Source organism: Primulina eburnea, chromosome 6 (genome assembly GCF_022965805.1).
Source record: "Primulina eburnea isolate SZY01 chromosome 6, ASM2296580v1, whole genome shotgun sequence".
Classification (NCBI taxonomy): domain Eukaryota; kingdom Viridiplantae; phylum Streptophyta; class Magnoliopsida; order Lamiales; family Gesneriaceae; genus Primulina; species Primulina eburnea.
This window is the reverse complement of record NC_133106.1, coordinates 29,454,768-29,476,622: the sequence shown is the minus strand read 5'-3', so window position 1 is coordinate 29,476,622 and position 21,855 is coordinate 29,454,768. Positions and strand designations below refer to the sequence as shown.

Here is a 21,855-nt window from a genome sequence, read left to right as displayed (position 1 = left end):
ACATTATTCTCTTCTCTGGTGTTTATGTTTTTTTGTTATTTAAACTCAACTATACATGCGTTTCAAATTGACAATATTGATACGCTGGCTCTGCATCCAGTGTCATTTGATAACATTTATGGGAAACCACTTCAGAGTTTATTTTGTCTTCTAATTTGCATTGATATACTGATACAAATTGTTTGGTGTTGGTGTTTGGTATAATCACATAGTAGCAATATTATTTTGAAAATATCGGTCTGACACAAACTCTTGTAAAACCGTCTCACAAGTTAATTTTGGTTGAAAGATCACCGACCCGATCTAACCCAACTCATGAAAACGTATTACTTTTTATGCCACAAGTATGACTTCTCATGGTAGGTATAAATCATGTTGACTCGTCTTACGAATATAGATTCGTGAAATCGTCTCTAAAAAAACTAACTCATAGATAGATATAGATAATATTTATTATAGATATAGAAAGGTGTTATTTTTTTTTTCCGGAGCTTTAATATTGCGGTCTGTTGGTTATTTGGCACTATCGCTCTGCATATTTTCTGTACAACAAATGGGATGATAAGTGTTAGTGTTAACTGAATCTGAGCAGAAACTGATAAATGCCATTAGGCTAGTCCGAGAAGTTATTCCTCCTTGGATTCTATAAAAGCAAAAAAAATAGAAGTTCCAACATGGTTTTATTCATATAGAAATAGTATCAGAGCATTAAGTACATCAGGGCTGCCTCACTGATCCTTGAAAAGATAAGAAGCTCAAATGATTTTCTTAAATGTGAAGTGATCAGAACTCAGCCACATGGATAATCAAAACTCAGCCACTTGGGTACGATCGAAATAACAGCCGGTTGGACCTCCCTCGGGTAGAAGAGCCAGCATGACAGGGCCTTCAGCTCCCTCTTCCAGTGTCATTGTTCCCGTATTCCAATTAATATCGGTTTTGACATATCCTGGATGTACACAGTTAATACACATATTTGGATACTTCTTTGCAAGAAGTCTAGTGTATGCATTAAGACTGGCCTTTGATATGCTGTAAGCTGGTAGCATCTTTTGCCACCCATTGGCTTCAAGAGCATCCTTTTGGACATCTTGCAAAAACTTCTGCAGTATCACATCAATTTTCTCTTCTGTTAGATTATCAAGATCGCCAAGTACTTGTCTTCTCTGCTCATTTGGGATACGCTGCATAATAACAGAGTAAAGATTAAAGATCAGTAGACTAATTTAGATTTTGCGTAGAAAACAGATGTCCAAGTCATCAAATCGATCTGACTTATGGCAAGTAGAGTATCTACGATGATAATATGATTACTTTTAGTTCACTCCTCAGGGAAGAGACATTCACGATTCTTGCACCCATGGTTGAAAGCTCTAGTAAAGGAAGAAGAGCTTCGGTTAGATTCTTGACACCATAGTAATTCGTCTCTAAGCATTCTTTTGCCTTTTCATAGGTTGTTATCATTGAATCTTGAACCATGTTTGTCGCCTTCCCTGATAGCTGCATAGATAAAAAGAGATGCAATCTTTTCGTGTGAGCTAAATATGTCTGTAGATGAATTAACGTATCATCTAGAAACACTATTTTAGACTAAACATTTGGACTGTGTAGCGAGGATTCTTAAGCGATGTGCTTTCTGTTTCTCACCCAATGTACAGGATCGATGTTTAAAGCCCTTAGTCTATCTTCATCAACTACAACTCCAGAAGCTCCAGCATTGTTCACCTGCAGAAACAGGTAAACTTGGATTAGTCTAGTCTGAAAGGGAAGCAATTAGTCAGGGTTTGTACCAGAATTTTGCTTCTTGACGGGTTCAGAAACGCCTAATTTGTGCAGTACTTGAGTAAAATAAATAAAGAAAAAGTCTGATATAAACTGTACAATGTTAAGATCAAGAATAGTTAGTCTCCATTAAGCATCGACATTAAATCTTGTCAACATTCTACGAGGAACGACTGTGCGATGTACATGAATCCCATATTAATACAGACATTGAAAACATATGAAATTTATTTGATCCAACCATAATTAACTCTACCCATGTATCTAGAAACAGAACTAAATTATTCATGATTTTGAGTGGCAACTATTTAACATAAATCATTACACATACCAAGATATCAAGTCTGCCAAACTCGGTTGTTACGAACTTAGCCAAATCTGCAATGCTCTGCTTGTCTTGAACATCTAACTGATGGAATACTACATTCGAGAAACCCGATTCGATCACTGCTTTCGTGGCTTCGGTACCCCTCTTCTCATTTCTTGCTGTTAAAACAACAGTGACTCCAGCTTTTGCAAGCTGCCGGACGGTCTCAAAACCGATACCCTTGTTTGCTCCGGTCACCACTGCGTACCTACGTGAAAACACAGTCAACCCTCAATATAATACTATCTATGGTTCCGCAAAATGACTTCCAAGATCACCAAAAATATGGGATTCATGTTGAATCAGAAATCAATCAAGTGGACTGGTAAATCAGAAATTTCCATAAAATTTCACAAATTACTGGATCCTTCGAGCTGAATATGCTAGAAAATAAAGACCCATACAGATTCATCACATTTAAACAGATCCGGAACTAAGTATTCAATTTCAACAAAATCTCACTCTTGTAAAAAAAAAAAACCTTTCTTAATTCATTCGAAACCGATAAATTTCACGACCCCCGATGAATTTGAATCCGACTAGCACGGAAAATGAATACAGTTATAGAATTGGTCTTAATGGTGTTCACCTCATTGTTTGCTGACCCATTTCTGCAATTCTTGAATAGTTGCTAAGCTTCCAAGTGTGTGGCTTATGGAGATAATGGTGATTGGAGTGGCGGAGGTGCATGATGGTGACCATATTTAAATAATCTATATACAACCCGATAATAGGGGGTGGTGGCTAATTTTATTTGTTGTTTGTGTTTTTCTATCTGTCTACGCTGGATTATTAATGAGCAAGGAACGGTCTTACGTATTTTTATTCGTGAGACGGATCAATCATATTCATATTTACAATAAAAATTAATATATTTTATATAAAAAGTAATATTTTTTTGTGTGTGTGACCTATATAGAATATCTGTTTCACAAAATTGATCCGTGAGACCGTCTCACAACAGTTTTTGTGATTATTAATCATAACAATGCCGGACGATGCTCCAAGATTTTACTTGGACTAAAAATTGTTTGTGATGTTGTATAAAAAATATAAAGTAAGTTTCTTATGATATGATTTCACATATCTTTATACGATTATACCTGATATTTTCTTGATAGACAGGTCTCACAGATCTTTATTCATGACTTATAATAAAAACAATATTTTTAACATAAAAAATAATATTTTTTTCATAAATTGACCAAATAGAAGACTCGTCTCACAAAATTAATTTTTGTGAAAATGTTATTTCAGATGTAGCATAAAATAACCTAAAATTAATCATAATATACTTATTTATACATAAGTTTGAGTATTATATAATCTTTTTTGTTTGGTCAATTGTTTTCTCCATTTGACAGATAAGTGAGATTTAATAAACGATGAAAATCGTACGGGTTCGATTTTTTCTGTCGGCATAACCGAAATATTTTGGTTCTTGAAAGCTACAATGCACAGCAATTTTTTATTTGTGTTGCGACAGCATATACGGAATATGCAATTCCACCAGTGACCATAATTTCCAGCTATCATTTTCCATGGATAAATGGGATCATACTTAATTTTAGGGTCTTAAATATGACAAAAATTTATGTGAGACGGTTTCACGGGTCGTATTTGTGATACGGATCTCTTATTTGGGTCATCCATGAAAAAATATTATTTATTATGCTAAGAGTATTACTTTTTATTGTTAATATGGGTAAGTTGACCCGTCTCACAGATTAGGATCCGTGAGACGGTCTCACATGAGACCCACTCCTTAAATATTTGAAAGAATTTACATTTTTTTACTAATAATATTTTATGAGTAAATCTTCAAATATTAATCGCTACTCAGTCCTTGTGTCATGATAATTATGTTGTCACTCCTTCAATTTTTTTTTTGTTTTTGAATTCCCAAATAGAGATAATAAAAATTTGTATTATTATCGTGTTTATCATATGCTCATCATGTGTGTGAAGAGTAATGTCTAATGCAACCATATATAGTGTCATGGTGGACCAATTGATGAAATTGTGATGAATAAAAAACGAGAAAAAAAAATGAGATCGATTAATAAAAAAAATTATATATGATATCACATTCATCAAGTACATCAAACGATACATTGTATATTTATATTATCGTTATTCATCTGACATTCATTCAATCCCTTCAATTAAAACCGACAATAATTGAAAGAAATACGCGACGTATGCCACTTAGGCTAATTTATGAAGGAGAGATCAAGCCGTTGCTATACCAAAATATTGTTTTGGTGACAACTCCGAGGATAAGGCTGTTGGTAAGAGTAAAGTTATCCACGAAAAAATTTATTATCAATAACATGCTCCTAGTTGAAAATCTTTGCTACAACTTGATTAGCATTATCCAGTCGTGTGATAATAGTTATTCTGTTGAATTCCATAAGCACACATGCACTATAAAATCTAGCAATGGTACCATCATGCTAACCAGACTAATAGAACAAAACGCCTATAAAGTTGGATTGATTATCAAATTGTTGTTCCTACATGTTTTTGTTGCTTTAAATGCTAATAAACATTGGTTATGACACAAGCAACTAAATCACTTAAATTTCAAATATATTTTCAATTTGAGCATGAAAACGTTAGTGAACATACTATCGAAAGTTGATTTTATTAAAAATAAGATCTGTACTGCATGCTAGTCGGGCAAGAAAATTAGATCTACTTCTAAAAACGGAGTGCATAATTTTTCCACTAATTTATTTGATCTGCTGCACAATGATTTATTTGGTTCTATACAAGTGAATAGATTAGGGAGGATGAGGTACACTCTAGTGATAGTACATGATTATTCCAGGTATATTTGGGTGATATTTCAACTATCCAAAGACCAGACAAGTATCCAACTTGTAAAGAATTTAAAAAATTTGTAAAATGAGAAATCTCTTGTGATAGATTGGAAGAATTGATATGTGCACTAAATTTACGAATAAAGCTCTCTCATCCTATCTAAATGACCAAAGAATCAAACATGAGTTCGCTGTCGTTAGGTCATCCCAGCAAAACCATTTTGCTGAGAGAAGAAAAAATAAATTTTGCTTATTTATTCATTCGTTTATGCATGTATTGTAGCTAGAAATGAGTCAGTTTTAAATAATGGCTAGAGATTACTTGGCATCTTTACTCAAGTTAAAATAGAATTTGGGTATAAAATATTAAGTTTTTTTTCTTCATATTAATTACGCAGAACACCGAAATTCTAATTTTACTCCACAAACCATTACAATACTGTGGCCTCCATGTGAAGAAGTACAATACATTAAAATTTAAATTTGGTGTTAACCACTACAATCTGACAACAGTCATATTTAATTAACATTATTATTCATTATTTAATGAGAATAAGCCAAGTCACATTTTGGGTTAATATAGTAGGAAAATATTCGAATGTATGGGTGAAACTAAATTCATACTTTGAGGAGGTCAAGCTATGATATGAATTTGAGGTTAATATGTCGGTCTATACTACATCACCTAGTTTTTCAAAAATATTTGCACTACCTAAGTGGATTCATGAAGCTGTTCATGAAATATGAGCAAACAACTATTATTTGTCCAATTGAGACATTCTGAAGCTCTATTTTTTCAGTGAAATACTAGAACTAGCTGGGAAAAGCTCACACGAAGCTTTCCACGTCATCAAGCTAAGAAGACCATACTTGAATATTCAGAAGTTCATCAAGTTCTCCAGAGAATGAAACACCTCTTGTTTCATCACTCACTGTAGATGACATCTCCACCAGAAAAACATGAGGAGTTGAGGACTATGGATATGTCTCACACAGATGGTCCCGACACGTGTTGGGGATGGGATTGGAAGAAAAAAATGTTTCAAATTCTTATTGGGATGGGGACTGGATAAATGAATTACGGGATGGGTCCTTACCCGATCTCACCTTAGATCCAACCACTCCACTAAATGATGGATGGACTACAACTACCAAAACATAGAACAGGGGTAAAAGTGGAATTAAAGTATAATTGGGTCAAAATAGAAAACATTAAGTATATAAACGACAAATGAAAACTTAAAGGACGAAAATGAGAATGAATGTAAACAATAGGACAGAACAATGAAATATTCCATTTTTTGTCGATAGAAGTTTAACATACAGGACCATTCCCAGTTGCGTATCGTATGGTTTTAGCGGAAAATTGCATTCCCTACTCCAGGGAAACGTGAAAAATGCAAAAAATTATCGAACACAGAAAAATATCACAAGCATAAAATCTCTTGTATCATTGTTTTACGTGATTCATACTGCTAGAAATATTTCACCGACATCGATGAAATTTCATCGATTTTTCCACAAACACAAAAGGATTTGATTCACTAAAGGAGATTGTAATAACTCAATCATATGTCTACTAAGTAATAAGATATTACATGAACAGAACAGTGTGAACACCGTATTTCCTCCCACGATAACACGGTGAAGGCGAGGGAGAAAAATAATTCAGTAAATTTTTTGACAACGCCAAAAGCTCTAGCAAAATCTCAAAAATAAGGAGTCGATAACCCGAGTGTGGGAAGAATTGTGAGACGGGTTGCTTCCTTTTCCATATCGGGATAACTTGAATCACGGCAGTTGATTCGATTTTATTTGGCCATTGATTAACCATATAGTGAATCTACAAACTCCTGTAATCAATTACGGTGACTTCGTCTTCAGGTGCATCCAGGTCATTATAGCTGCAACATTGTTAGATATGGTAAGGTAAGCATAAAACGGAGGCCGCCATTGATATAATTCAAAATCTGTATTCGCTACTCAAAATCTAAACTGAACCTTCTGAGACGTCGAGGATCCTGTCGAAATGTTGGGGGTAATGCAATTATGGGGGCAGGTCCACCTAACTGGGGACCCTGACCTTCCATTTCTACCACCTTCAAATGGGGATGGGCCTCCATGGTCTCGCAACATGCGCATTGCTACTTCAGGAGGGGCCGGAACAAAAGGCCCAAGCGGACTGCAATCCATGATTATATATATACCCGTGAACAAAAATATAATAACGAAATATGAATGTCATGATGATCATTTCGATTACAAGGGAGAATATGTAAACCTCAGAAGAAAAGAGGGAAAAATGTAATTTTCATGGAGCAAGGGGAAAAGGCCTTACCCCGCACCAGGAACAGGCATCAATAAAGGTGGAGCTATGTCTGAAGGGAAGGAAGCCACAGCTATGCCTTGCCCTCCAAAAGCATCAAACATTGGTTCATCACCATTGCTTCCCGGGGCACCATCATTGTTGGATGGAAAATCCCCTGACTGAAGTTCATCAGATCTATCAAAAGGATTTTCATCACGTTCTCGGCGGCCAGGTCCACGCCTATGAGGCTTCTCCTTCTACAAAGACATGCCAATAACTTGTAACAGTGTACCATAAAGGAATTATGGTGCTCATGAATAAACCATACCGGAAAAGATGGTTGCATGATAGGAGTCCCTCCAGGTGCATTTTCGTCACTGTAATAAATGACAGTTATAAACCTCAAGCAGGATGCCAAATAAATTGACACAGTACAATTGGTGCACACTTACTCCATGTAGTTCTGGAAATATAATTCTTCACGCACTTTTGATGTCAGTTCCATTACCACTTCAGGATGTTTTAACTTCAAATGTTTGTGAACAAACTCAGCAGCATGGAAGAGCTTTGTACAACCCTTTGCTCCACATCCATACTTCCATCCATATTTTTCATCTCTAATTTTGCGAACATGGGGATCCAAAGCTTCAGTAGCCGCAACATCTATCTTCTCCTTTGCAGTCATTATTTCCAATAGATCCAAACTCTTCAGTCTCTCTTGCCAGTGGGAATCCAATTTGCTCTCCCAATCCTTCCCATTTGCATCTGCATTCTTGCCATCAATTCTAACATGCCGGAGACCTTTGGCTTCATTTGATTCAATCAATCCATAATAATCAAGCCCATGAATGCGCCAGAGATAAGTGAGAAGAGTGTCCAGAAGCTCAATTCCCTCGAGACCTTTAATCGTACTTAAGCCACGTATAATAATGACTGGACCACTTGAGCTGCTGTGGGTTTTATCTCTACTCATTCTATCATTATCAGCTCGGCATAAAACATTATCCTCGATCCCCTTTTCTGCATCAAGCTTCCTAACAAGAGACTGTGCTCGTTCAACATCAACCTGTATTCTTCTCGGCTCAGAACTGATGGGATGAGCCTTTGGGGCAGCCAAGAGATCAGAATCCTTAGCACCAACCCGACCATGCCGTCTTCGTTTGCCACCCACATCTGCATCATCATCAGAATTAGGTTCACTGGACTGTTCTGCTCGGTTTGAAGAAGGATTGAAGCTAGGACCTCTGCTCACATAGAAAAGTTATTCACATTAATTCAACAAAAAATAATTATCGTGGTTTAAATATGGAAACACCATGAGATTATCTTACAAATCCAAGGTCCCATTCTGCAGATCAAGCTGAAAATCCTTGGCCAACTTCTTTGCAACTTCATTCCTCCTACAATGAAGATGCATTCAGAAAAATCAAATGCAAACCAGGAATACAAGAACTTAAGCAACAGGCATCTAGTAAGCAGTCCACAAGATTCATGAAATGTATGAAATGGATTAAAGCAAACTTAAAAAAAAATAAACATTATATGCTAACCGTTCTATGACAGCAAGTAAGTTTGTTGGATGATATTTATCTTTCAACCTGAACAAGCAAAGAAACTGAGAGAAGAGGCACAAAAAGCTGGATAAATATTGTAAAACGAAGACAAAGATTATCTGTACCATTCTTCATCTTTATGTGCATTAAAATAAGCTCTTTTCTGAGTTGATATGTACTCTGACTTGTATTCTTGATACCTGATCATGCTCAGCATATTAGTTTCATATTATTATTATTATTAGAAATAAAAGGAAGTGCAACAAAAATGAAAGGTAATAACAAGCATAGAATAAATAGAAAATATCAAATAGTTGAACCCATAAAACTGACACAGTCAAAGTCTGACCTGCGCTCAGCTTCAGTTGGCAGAATATCATCTTCAAGCTCCTGAATGAACTGCTTATAAGACATCATTCCTTCCCTGAAAAGACACTATATGTCATTTTATCTAAGCTTAAGGTATAAAGCCCATACACCATATCCCAAACAAAATTTTCTTAAGAAATATGATTAGCTTAAATTCAGATCCACATGTATATCCAAATTGCAAAGCTAAACCTTCTGAACACCCCTTTTAAAGGTAAAAAAAACAGCCACATAAAATCATGAAGACCGTGCTAACAGTATTATCAGCTCTTAATACAAATAAAGAATGCAGGTTCGTACATCGAACAAAGTTCACTTCTTCAATTTTCATGTGTTAATTCAATTTAACAGTGTCATCTAGCTAGCTAATCAGCACTTAAGAGTCCACAAATGATAAAAAAGAACAGGAACTTACATACAACTGGACACGTATTGAAGCTGAGAATGATGACGAATGCGCAAAGTCAGACAAATCAACATTCCAAAAGAATATAATTATACCTTTGGGGTCCCCCAGTAGGGAAAGCATCAGCAAAACCTCCACGACCAGGATCCCAATCTGCAGGAAAAAATACAATAAAAATTGAAGATATGATCAAACCAATAGAGTTATCTAGGAAAAACACAAAATATAATACACAAAAACCGACCCACGAAACGTGAATGGCTAAGGAACAAAACAATCTGTTGTTCTCGTAAAGAATAAAGGCAAAATTTTAAATGTCTATCAGTCTATCACCACTATAGGACCACCTTGATAACCTCCAGATGACCGGCCCATATGTCGTCCATGAGGCCTTTCATCCAAATAACCAGGTCTACCCCCCATCTCACGGTCGTATCCACCAGGATAATCATACGCAAACCTGAACAAAAAAGCTCTATTACATCCACACTAGAAATCATGATCAGAAGTCCTAAGTTGCAAAACAAAAGAAAAAAAAAACAAAAAAAAACACTTCTCTATCAAAAACTTTACTCAGCAAGCAGAGACACAAAAATATGCCAAAAACTGGATCCAGATATGATTACTATGCATGGCATCCAAAAACCCGTAAACTGCAGCTATTGCAGGTCTTCAAATATAAACTAAAGCATAGGCAGTTAATTTTAAGGTAATGAGTACTTTCATGTGTTTCACTTTTTACTAGAGCTCTGAAAACATAAAATGTGATCAGGTGTTAAAAGCCAGTTTATCAAGGTGATCTCTAAAGTCTAAACTATCCAAATCATAATTTTCTCACGTGGGTCATTTAAGATCAGAACAGATGAATTCAGAATTGAATGATGCCTCCGTTCCATATGGCGGCAATACCGACAAGAGTAGTGGGTTCTGATATAACAATGGCAATAGTTCCATCCCCCACTGGATATTTGATACACGTGAAATTCACATTGCAATGGCTATCATGTTATAACTTATTGCTAGCAGTCAACCCTGCACTTGTCTAGAGGAATAAGGGCATTTTAACAACAGCAATTTAAATACTATATTTTTCTTATTATAGTACTTACAGTTAACGAATTCATGCTTGTCTGATGTTCTAGTTTATTTAAAAAATACTTTCAAAAAATTCAGTTCTAGTAACTTAATGAACTGTTGCAGCCATCAACACAGTGCACTAAAACTTGGAACTCAGAAGTTTCCCCAGCAGCCTCCGCCCAAATCACAAAACAACAAGTTAGAAGACAACTAAAGGGCACACAGCTAATGCAATAATAATCAGGAACATAAATCGCACCGACACCCAACTTATACCATAATTTCAAACCTAAACCAGCGACTTCACCACAAGAGTTATTATTCCATCAAAAGATCATATTTTTTTTACCATCCAAAGATAGTGTGAATCTGCTATAGTTTTTGAAAGAAACAACTAAACTAGTATACTTGACATGGCCCTCCAACTGTGCGCACAAATTTTATATCCGGAAAGCTAACCTTCGATCCCCATGCCCAAACCCTCCTCTAGGACTACCTCTCCGTCCTTCATATCCATCGCCTCTCCTCCTTTTATACGGTGGAAACGGAGGAGACCGCCGAGGTGGAGGCGAGTGAGGCCCTCCTCCACGTCGCTCTCTGTAAGGGGGTGGTGGAGGACTGGGACTCGGCCTGCCCCGCTTGTGATAATCCCTCTCTCGGGGCGGCGGAGGCGAGCGATTCCGATCATAGAATTCACGCCGCGGCGGCCGATCAAAGTCTCTGTCTTCACGCCGTTCTCGAGAGCTGCGGTCACGCTCTCTAATGCCTCTGCGCGGCTGCGTAGGAGGAGGAGGAGGCGATGACGCAGCGTCGGCGGTAGCGTCGGGAAGGTCAGTGGTGGTGAGTTTGGTGCTGTTGGTGGTGTCGGGGTTCTCGTCTGGTCGATGATCGAGGTTTTCTTCGGTAGCATTCAAGACTTCAGCCATGGCGATCAGACTTGCAGCAAAACCCTAATTCCAGGACCGCGAAGAATGCGAGATCTGAGGTCTCAAGAGATATGGATAATATGTTATCCTGTTAAATTACCTTTATAGCCTTCCACTGGTCTGCTAAAATATAAGAACAGGGGCATTCTTTTTTATACAAAAATGTTTTACATGTTTAAAACAAAATAAGATTTATTTTTCGAATAAGGCCTCATTTTATAAGAATTCTATATATTTTTACCTTCACAAATCGTAAAAAAAAATAATAGAAAAACGCATATTGACGACCGATGGACAACCGATGGACAACCGATAATGTATAAAATCTAGAGAAAGATTGCTAATTCTTGAGAATGTTTCTGTGTGCGCAAAAGATCAGTAGACCAAAACGAAAAATATTTTGATCTCTTTATAAACAATGTTTCCAATTTTAACATTTTCTTGAATGACACACAACTTTATTGATTAGCCAAATTTTTTTTCGAAAATGACACATGCCATTGTCTCCATTATAAAAATTGTATGAGACGTTGAATACCTTGGATGTTATTTGGATTCGATAATATATGACTCTTTATATGTGTTAGATGTGAGAGAATGATATTTTAATAATTTGTCTCATATGATAATATTCTCGAGTTAAACTCTGATATATCTCGTTGGTGTCCATATAATGTTTAGCTAGCAAGGTCTGCAGGTACCATAAAATCAGTCTGGTTGAATTCATTCTCTAAGATAACCAAACAAGATAACTTGAGTTCTTCTAGCGTTGTAGTCCGGATGAATGTAAAAGTACAAGTTCACGAGAGTCTAGCTCGGACTTTAATTAGCGGCAAAAACTTGTCTGACGGTCTCACGGGTTGTATTTGTGATACAGATCTATTATTTTGGGTCATCCATGAAAAAATATTATTTTTTATACTATGAATATTACTTTTTATTGTGAATATCGATAGAGTTGAACCATCCTGACTCTTAATTAGCTATACACAACTGGGAATATGTTTGTTATCTCCAAAACGTGCCCACATTTTATTTGACAATAAATATACTATTTAAGAATGACAGTCTTACTCCAACTTCACTAATCCTAATCCTAATCACGAAATAAAATGACACACCCGTCGGAAATTACCTGCTCCACCTAATTTTTCCAAAATAAAATAGGAAACACACTTACCAATTTGCCTGTATTCAGATTTCTCTCCAAAATCTCGTACATACCTGAATTATTTTTTCATATAAAATATAAAAATTTATAATTTGAAGCACCTGAAAATCCCTAGCAACCGCTATAGTTGGTTGATTCGCGGATAATTGTATCGGCGAGTAAATTCAAGAAAAAGCGGGGAATCGGCAATGGAAGCTGGGAAATTCAGTATAACTGCCGAAGATTTGTCGACGATCGGCGGCATAGCTACGGTGTCGCTTCTGCATTCTTTCATTCCAACCCACTGGCTGCCATTCTCCATTGTGGGCCGCGCCAGAAATGGACGCTTTCTCGTACTCTCCTAGTCAGTGAGTAATGCTTTAATTATTGGTTTTGTTTTGGTTATTTATGGAACTTAGGTTTTTAGTTTATTTTATTTTGCGAAGAATCTTGAGAAATATATGATTTTGTTAATGTTAGGGAAAAGGGGTCTTCTGGGTTTTTGATTGTTTTGTAAGATCTGGTGGTGGATTTCTTGGTTATTCGAAGGAGAAAAGGATATAAAATGATTTCTTATATGATTTCGTTAGTACAGGGATTTTGTGAGCTGTTTTATGTTCATGGACTTCTTTTCTTGGATTTTTGGTGTATACTGCATGTTGTTAACGAAATCTGAAAATATGTTCAAATGAGGAGATTCCCCTGCCGCCTACGGTCCCAGAATTATCGAGAAGCGTTCGTCTCTCCTCTTTCTTCAGATATAGCATCGCCAATAAGAGCTGCGAGGGTAACCAAAATGGAAAATTTTGGGGAACCATTCTCGTTCTGCCACGGGGTTTTGGCAAACATTACATCAAGCTACCATTTCAAGAAAATTTAAGGAGTCACCCGGCCTGTTGTCTACCCGCACCAGACATTTATTGTATGGAAACTAGTCAATCATTGCTATGATTGCCGAACTAGTGTCCAGTTTAGATTGAATTTGATGTTCTGAAATAATCTTGATGATCATGTGTTGTTTAAGCATGGGGTTCTCGTGAAAAGTAACATACTTGTAAATCTTGTGCTTTTATTGTCAGAAATTGTCGCGCTATTTCCTGATAACTGAAGCTGATCTTTTCACTCTAATTTGCTTTTCACACACAAACCTTGTTGAACTCGAATCAAGACCCAAGTTTTGATGAACTAACTGCTCTACTATTTGGCTTTCTTTGCCGTATTGGTGTAATTTTTGTTCTTCCTCAAAGAGATTTATGGAATTGCATTCTGTAATTTGAAAGATAAGCAATAAGGAAGAATTAGCAGCATAAATGCACTTCTGCTAGAAATTATATTATGAAAACCGGTACACCGTTTAACATCAGTTGATAATAATAGCAAGCTTTTTACTTAAGCTACAAATTTTCGATACATTTAGAACCTAACCTTCTTCTGATTTTAATGGACAAAAGCTACACATTCTTAACATTCTTAAAGACATGCAGGCAGACGACAGGAGCATTGAATTAGTTAATCTTCCCTATGTGGTATCTTCTAAAAGTGGTGATGAAATGCCACAATTTTGCTGGACCTTGCTGCATTAATCTTTTTTATTACTTTGATGATGATTATATAGTTGGTTTACGAAAAAAATATAAATTTACAATCCTCAGTTTCGGTGCTCTTATCACATCTGACTAGTCATTATGTTTCTTAGGACTAATTCTTTAATTAGGATGATTTCATAATATAATCCCGATTATGCCAAATTTGATGTATAATTATGTTTCATAGTTTTAGTGGTCTGTTAACCATCTCCTGGTCTGCAGCTGCATTTGGAGCTGTATTACATGTGATATCCACTTCGCTGCTTGGTATAACAGCAATCACCATATCAAACACTATAGCAGGAGAGGAAACTGTGCATAAACTTGCATCTTTGTTACTCGTTATTCTTGGTGGCAGTTACATAGTAATGTTTCTGTCTGGAAAGGGTGGTCACAGTCATTCTCACAACCAACCTATGGAAAAAATGGCGGTTGCCGGTCTTGTTCTTGTCCCTGCATTATCTCCTTGTGCTACCACTCTTCCAGTTTTCCTTGCTGTTGGAAACTCATCATCGATGATGGTACTTGCCATCATTGTTCTGTTATTCAGGTATCATTTTGCTTTTTAATTTGTAGTTTTTGCTTACATTGTTGAACTTTTTGTAGTAACCGCACGAGCCTGTGAATCTGCCATCAGAAGGATAAATATATTAATAGTATGACAAATACCAAATAAACTATTTAGTTGTGGCTACTACAATAAATGGTTTATGGTCATTTTATTACATACTTATGGCCAGTTTTTTGCCTTGCAGCGATGACCTGTTTTTACTGACTGTAGATCTCCTTTTTCAAATGTGCTCCGATGTCATTTTCATGTATTTTATTTGAATGACCGTATTTGATCATGCATCTAAGTAAATGACACCGTAGAGCTATTGATTTCCAGGACATTTGCCTTGAGGTCAAGACATAGTGTGGTCCAAAATGCATTTTAAAATAAAATGTCGCTTTTCTGGACAGATTTTGATTTATAACAGGACCATGAGATCTGAAGTGTTTTCCTACTGTGTAACCAATGACTATAGATTGGAGACGATCTTACCTTTAATCATCTGTATTTGTGCAGGGAAACTATTGTTATTTTTCTATCTTTCATAGCATTTAGTTTTTAAGGTTATCATGGTAATACAGGTGTCTAAACAAGTTTCGTCAATAACCAGACGTATAGATTTTGTTGTTAAATTTTGCAATATTATGACTACCTATATAACTTGGTATTATCTTGTCACAAAAACGTTAGGCTTACTACATTATGATTTTATTTTTGCAGCACGATTATGGTGATGACCTCACTAGTCGCACTCTCGTTCTATGGTGCGAGTCAGCTCAAGTTCCACTGGGTAGAACGGTATGACAAGCTTCTTGTAGGTTCAGTTCTCTGTCTGGTCGGAGTTTTGACCCTTATTTTCCATGATCACGATGGAGATGCTGGACATCATCAGCATAGGAAACTCATCAATCTGTGAGCGTTTCGATCTCTTATTGTGTCTTATTCTGTTCCAATTTGCGAAAACTACAAAGAATGGTATGTTTTAGGACCGAGCTAGCAATGTAAAACTTCCTTTCTTGATATATGGACTATACTGTGATGAATATTAATTCTTTAAAGTTCTTGCTTTTCGTTACCTATTTCTTTTTTTATATTGCAAAAATGTCATTTAAACTAGCGAACGACACATACACGATGAATGATCAAGACACTTTTAAACCAGGTGACAATGTGAGCATAATTTTTAAATTTAAAACAATGCTTCAGTGTTTATGTCATCACATTGCAGCTGGCTCATTCACATGAAATCAAACATCTAGACATATTCCTAAGTTTGCATTGGTTCTATTAAATGATATCAATCTCGGTCAAAAATTGAAATCGGAGACATAAAATAAATACAAAAACATACATATCATTAAAATCCTTGGTGAAAAAAACATATTTTGTCTCAGTTGACTCTGAACATGAGAAATTCTAGAGGACCACTCTTCTTTCATCCAATTGATCCTTGTAATGCTTGCTTTACATTCTCGACCAAATTAAGATTCCCGTTGTCGATCAAGCCAAACAAAATTGTTACAAAATTTGGAGACAGAGACAGTAAATTACTTGACCATCTCAAGAAGATATCTAGTTTTAACAGAATATTGACCTTTAATTCCCCATTTCCAGTACTGACTATCTTCCGAATCTTGGCTCTGCTATGGAATGTTCAGTATGTATTCTGCTTCAAAAGAAGGAAAAAGAGAACGCACCTTTCCCTCAATCCATTTCCTATCAATCTACCATTCAATCCACTCAAAGAACTCTGCCCAGATGCCAGCCTTGGAATGCAGCAATCTGAATAATCCTTAATATGATGCTCATTTCCCATTCTCCACGTTAATCCTTTATGAATAAGATCCCGACTCCACAAAATAGATCGCCAGATATATGATGGATTAGATCCTATTTTTGCATCCATAACATCCACATTTTTAAAATAACGTACTTTAAGTACTTGTGCCATCAGTGGCGTAGAATATCGGATTATCCGCCAAACTTGTTTAGTGCCTGATTGAACTCATAAAGGCTCCAAAATCCCATGCCGCCATGCTTTTTGGTCTACATAATTTCCTCCAACTGTCCCATGCATTCCCCCTCCACCAGCTTTCGAAGTTCACCAGAATTCAGCGCAGATTCGCTCCAATTCTTGACATAAAAAGATTGGCATTTTAAAACTAGATGAGATAGCTTGCAAAACCGATTTGATCTGCGGAGAAAATCTGGATTCCCATCCACTGATTTTTTGAGTAATCTTTCTCGCAAACTATAATATTGAATCTGCTTACTCCTAAGAGAGAACGTTAGTAGCCAGCCCCATGCAGGGGCGGATCTAGGATTTCGACACTGGGGGGCCACTTAGTTTATTTTGCGACGGAACCGTCGCGGATTTTGCGACGGTTTTCGTCACAACCGTCGCTAAGCCAAAAAAAAAAAAGAGGGATCAGGTTTCGAAATCGGGCGGAGCAAACGTTATAATTGGCTTTAGCCACTGAGATACATGGACGTATCATTCATTTTGGGGGGCCATGTATATATATATATATATGTTTATATATTTAGTTTAAAAAAAATAAATATATACTAAATTTTTTTTTTAAATTTTTTGGGGGGGCCGTGGCCCCCGTTCGCCCTACACTAAGTCCGCCCCTGGCCCCATGTAGAGACATTCTAATTTGTGTGTGTCTATATATATATATATATATATATATATATATATATATATATATATAAAATATAAAATCATTTTTTTGCAATATAATATGCACTAAAATATTATTATATATATATATATATAATAATATAAAATCATTTTTTTGCAATATAATATGCACTAAAATATTATTATATATATATATATATATAATAATATAAAATCATTTTTTTGCAATATAATATGCACTAAAATATTATTATACATTCATCATATCATACTAGATTATATCATATTTTCCATAATTTTTTACTTCACACAACTTTCCATAAGTTTATTCTTATTTATCCTTTATTTAATTATTTTAGTTATCCTTAACTTTTTTGCAACTTCCTGAAATTTAATATTGAAACATATTTTCATAATTAAATATATTATGTTTATGGATTGGATCGTTTGTATTTTGCACGTCTTGACTATTTTTTGTTGTTGTTGAAACGCCGTATTGGGAGTTGAAAAGTGTAACAAACCAAAACTAAAATAAAATACAAAACATTAATATTTGAGAGGTGGGAATATATTTAATAAGATAACAATGATCTAATTGCTGCAAAAAATGATAACAAATAGTAAAAATTAATAAGGATGCATTAATTTTTTTTTTTTTTTAAAAAAAGACACGGTTTTGTCAGTCATAATAAAATAAAATGTATGCATACTCACACGCTAAAAATAAATTTGGCATTGGAATGGTCATATTTGTTTATGCTACATTGAGAATGTAATTTTATGTATATTTTCGTATAACATGTTTTTGTGAAAATCTGAATTAAAATAAAAATATACGTTATTTACAAGATGATCATATTAATATCTTATATAAAAGTAAAAACGAATCAACACTTCCGGTGTGACATAGAGACGTAACTCGTGATCGACATGGGTAGAATGCTATGGCCAAGGAGCTCACTGCTTTGTCTCATACTCTTACTCTGGATTTGGTACCTCCACCACAAGGTCAGAGAACCATTGGTACTTCATGAATAAGTTTGCATGGAACCTCCTCCTGGTTCCTCATCAACCCATTGAAGTCTGCAAACTTATTAAAAAGATCTCGAAAAATTCTTTTCTGACGTGGAAGATCAGTCTAGGCTGCAACCACAGAGCATACTTAAAATTTAAAAAAAATTTAAGCCAATGCTCTGATACCACTTGTTGGTCCCATGTGCAGCTATTTTATATAATAATTTAAAAATAAAGAATAAATTGGACACCGAGATTTACGTGAAAACCCTCAAAAAATTATTATGGTAAAAACCACGGGCAAGATAAAAAGAATTTTAGTATAATATTTTATGGTGCACAACCACTCACTGTGTTTCCAAAGAAAACACACACTCTCTTTATACAAGAGAACAAACACCTCACAAATGTTATAAAACTAAACATTCAAATGATATAAGATGAGAGAGAACTCGATGAAGGGATAATATGAAATAAAATAAAGAAGTTCTATTTATAGAGTTCCCTCGTTAATATGAAACGTGTTTCCATCTTTTTCCCAACCAATGATCTCCCACAACTGCATTAATTTTGCTTGACATTTTTCTTGCTCATTATATTGCGGTAACAAAAATGCTACTTAGATAGTAAGCAATTTTGTATTTTAAGAATCAACCAAACATATTGAGATTGATCGTCATATTACTCGACATCATGACTAGAAGTAGCATTTTTATTTACAATTTGAACGATCTGTTTTATTATAATCTAGCCTAATTCAAACTAAAATTATTATATCGATCCAGTTTCTTAATTGGATTTACTTAATATATTGTTTCACTGCTGCTTACTTTGCTAAAAACTAATAGAATTTTATTTTTATTTTAAAAAAAATCTCAATACCCTTATTTCTCCCTTTTTTTATATATAAAAATATGAGAAAATAGTGATAGCTTACAACCTCTGTAAGAACCGGATTTTTCCCCATGTATTTAATCATTTGCAAGGAAATTAGGACCTTGGACCTTTGTGACCTTTGTACTGAGAGTAAAGATTTGGATATTGGAAATATTTATTATTAAGTCAATATTATATACTAAGGCATGCAATTTCGAAATTGGGAAGGAATTTTTGCAAGATTTGAATATCATATGATTAAAAGAATTAAGGCATGAATTTTGCTAGATATTTTCGAAATCCTCCATATATGCCTAGATATTGTGATGCATGGATGCATGTAAACTTGGGATTATTTCATCCTACCCCTGCAGGCACTGCCTACAGGGATACATCCAAGGGCCAGAATTTTTTCTGGCTCAATTTTATTTTTTTTTAATTTTTTTTCCCCATGAGGTGGAATCTCAACCACTCATATGGGGTGTGGGCACTGCCCACACACCCATAATCGAACTAACCGTAAACTTGCAAGGAAAAGTGGAGGCAAATCATCAAACTTGTGCACAAAATCCTTCACCTAGCTAGCATATTTCGAAAATATTGAGGGGCAAGAGATCAAGGAATAAATCTAACCAATTTGGTAGCTGAATTTTCGATTTTAGCAAGGAGAATTGGAGGCAAATATTGTGAGATTTGAGGCAATATTGAGCATGATTTAGATGCCATACTTAGCCCCATCCCTCTCCCATATAAATAGTCCATCAACACCTAGCATTCCTACATAGTTCAGCAGCTTTTACATAGCCGAAACTCTGTCCAAAAATCGTCTCAAAGTTGTCCAATAAATCGAAGCCGAAGCCGTCCGAGAAAGAAGGAGAAGCGATCCAGTTCTCGAAACCAAACACCTACGTCTCTAGCGTAAACAAATACGGTAAGTGGGCTATTTTTAAATCTAACAATTTCGGTTATGCATATGTGAATTTTTCGGTTTTTGAAAATACAGTTGAGTACATGTCCTTTTCTACTTCTTTTCTTGTATCGAATTGTCATACTGTTTTAAGCACTGTGAGGAGTCGACTGTATATGGGTGGGAATCCCAACCATGACGTACCCTTATGCGGTGGGGAATATAACCGCTATACGGCCTCGCCCCCTTAGAGGAGTAAAAATTAGGGACTAACGTCAGTAAACCATAGAAAGTTAGATAAATCACAGTGGCTCGTAAATGTTATGCATGTTTATGAAGTACGTATGAAAGTCACGTGTTTCGAAATTTATGCATGTTGTTTTTATTGTGCTCGATATTCCCCCGCTTGCTGAGTATTCCCAAATACTCACTCCCCTTACAACCCTCACCAGATAAGCCCGAAGAACAGATTGAGGAGGAAGAGTCCAAGCAGTTCTGGGGATGGTGAATGCTCAAGGAAATTGATTATGTTTAAGTTTATTATTATGCAGTTTACGTTTCCGCATTAACTCTGTCGTCTTTGTGAGATTTCGGTTTTGTAAAAACAATGTTTATTTCGTTGAAATTATGATATATAAACTGGTTCGGTTTATACTGTGCTACGAAAGGCTTGTTGTTTTGATTGTGTGATTTTTAAACAACGCCGGTGTCAATCCCGAGTCTCGGAGCGTGACAACCTCAATCTCAACGCCAAGTATATAAAAGTTTATTCATTTATTTTTCAAAAAACACACTGAACCGCACATGTTTTTATTCAAAAAAATCGTGTGGATATTCTTATGTTTGCCACACACATGTCCTCTCTCTGTGTGTGTATGAGAACATTTTCCGGCAAAGGATTGATTAATATGTGATTTCTCAATGTTTGGATAATCCATAATTAATTTTATCCAAAAAAACATTTAGTGGAACATATAATTCTAATATACCGACTTTAACGTCTCTGATGCTATAAATAACCCAAACTTTGCACGACTAATCTTCACTTACTCTTTTTTATCTTTACGTTTTCTTTTCCCTTTTTCCTCTCAGGTGAGTATTTGCTCTTACTTTCCCCTCAATTTGTTCTATCTTTTTATAAATATTAATGAGTTTTGCTTCATTATCCAACCTTTCCTTAATCAGCTAGCTTGTTAAATCATAAAATTTTAAAAAGTTTTAACTCAAACAGGATCGTTCTGCTCGGGCGAATCCGAGTTTGCGTTCGATGTCGCAATATCTGAACCTCAGAAGGGTTTCATTCCGTGACTAAAATCTGTCGATTAAAATTTTGAAGTGCTATATTTATTACACTTTCTGTCATTTTTTACGTCCACATATTGTGTCTGAAAATATGTATTATGTATATATAGAGTGCACTTTCTTTTTATATAAATGATAGGACGTAAATTACCCTTACATGGATGTTATTATATTTTTATTGTAAATTCTACAAGCTAAAATTTTTCA

At 35.5% G+C, this 21,855-nt stretch overlaps 3 protein-coding genes across 3 annotated transcripts; 1 reads left to right on the top strand and 2 right to left on the bottom strand.

The window, feature by feature from the left end:
• Positions 1-661: 661 nt before the first annotated feature.
• LOC140834104 (short-chain dehydrogenase/reductase 2b-like) lies at positions 662-2,897 on the bottom strand. Its single transcript, XM_073198741.1, has 5 exons — positions 2,739-2,897; positions 2,114-2,357; positions 1,648-1,725; positions 1,315-1,500; positions 662-1,184 (listed from the first exon to the last, which is right to left on the bottom strand). The coding sequence occupies exons 1-5, from the start codon at positions 2,849-2,851 to the stop codon at positions 807-809; spliced, it is 999 nt and encodes a 332-aa protein (XP_073054842.1). The 5' UTR covers positions 2,852-2,897; the 3' UTR covers positions 662-806.
• Positions 2,898-6,487: 3,590 nt separating this feature from the next.
• On the bottom strand, positions 6,488-11,680 carry LOC140834103 (serrate RNA effector molecule-like). The gene is given in 13 exon segments (XM_073198740.1): positions 6,488-6,878; positions 6,976-7,058; positions 7,060-7,156; positions 7,313-7,539; positions 7,611-7,659; positions 7,735-8,526; positions 8,614-8,682; positions 8,833-8,880; positions 8,961-9,035; positions 9,185-9,259; positions 9,706-9,763; positions 9,958-10,070; positions 11,147-11,680. Coding segments are annotated over 13 exon segments (2,214 nt in total). The 5' UTR covers positions 11,614-11,680; the 3' UTR covers positions 6,488-6,817.
• Positions 11,681-12,716: 1,036 nt separating this feature from the next.
• On the top strand, positions 12,717-15,977 carry LOC140834102 (uncharacterized). The gene is given in 4 exon segments (XM_073198739.1): positions 12,717-13,093; positions 13,096-13,131; positions 14,572-14,899; positions 15,623-15,977. Coding segments are annotated over 4 exon segments (681 nt in total). The 5' UTR covers positions 12,717-12,972; the 3' UTR covers positions 15,819-15,977.
• The last annotated feature ends 5,878 nt before the right edge of the window (positions 15,978-21,855 follow it).

Excerpts from the sequence above, each read along its gene's own strand:
- LOC140834104 (XM_073198741.1), bottom strand. The coding sequence starts at position 2,851 with ATGGTCACCATCATGCACCTCCGCCACTCCAATCACCATTATCTCCAT. Across the intron at positions 2,358-2,738 it reads ATGGGTCAGCAAACAATGAG|GTACGCAGTGGTGACCGGAG; the intron begins GTGAACACCATT and ends GTTTTCACGTAG. Across the intron at positions 1,501-1,647 it reads ACATCGATCCTGTACATTGG|CTATCAGGGAAGGCGACAAA; the intron begins GTGAGAAACAGA and ends TTATCTATGCAG.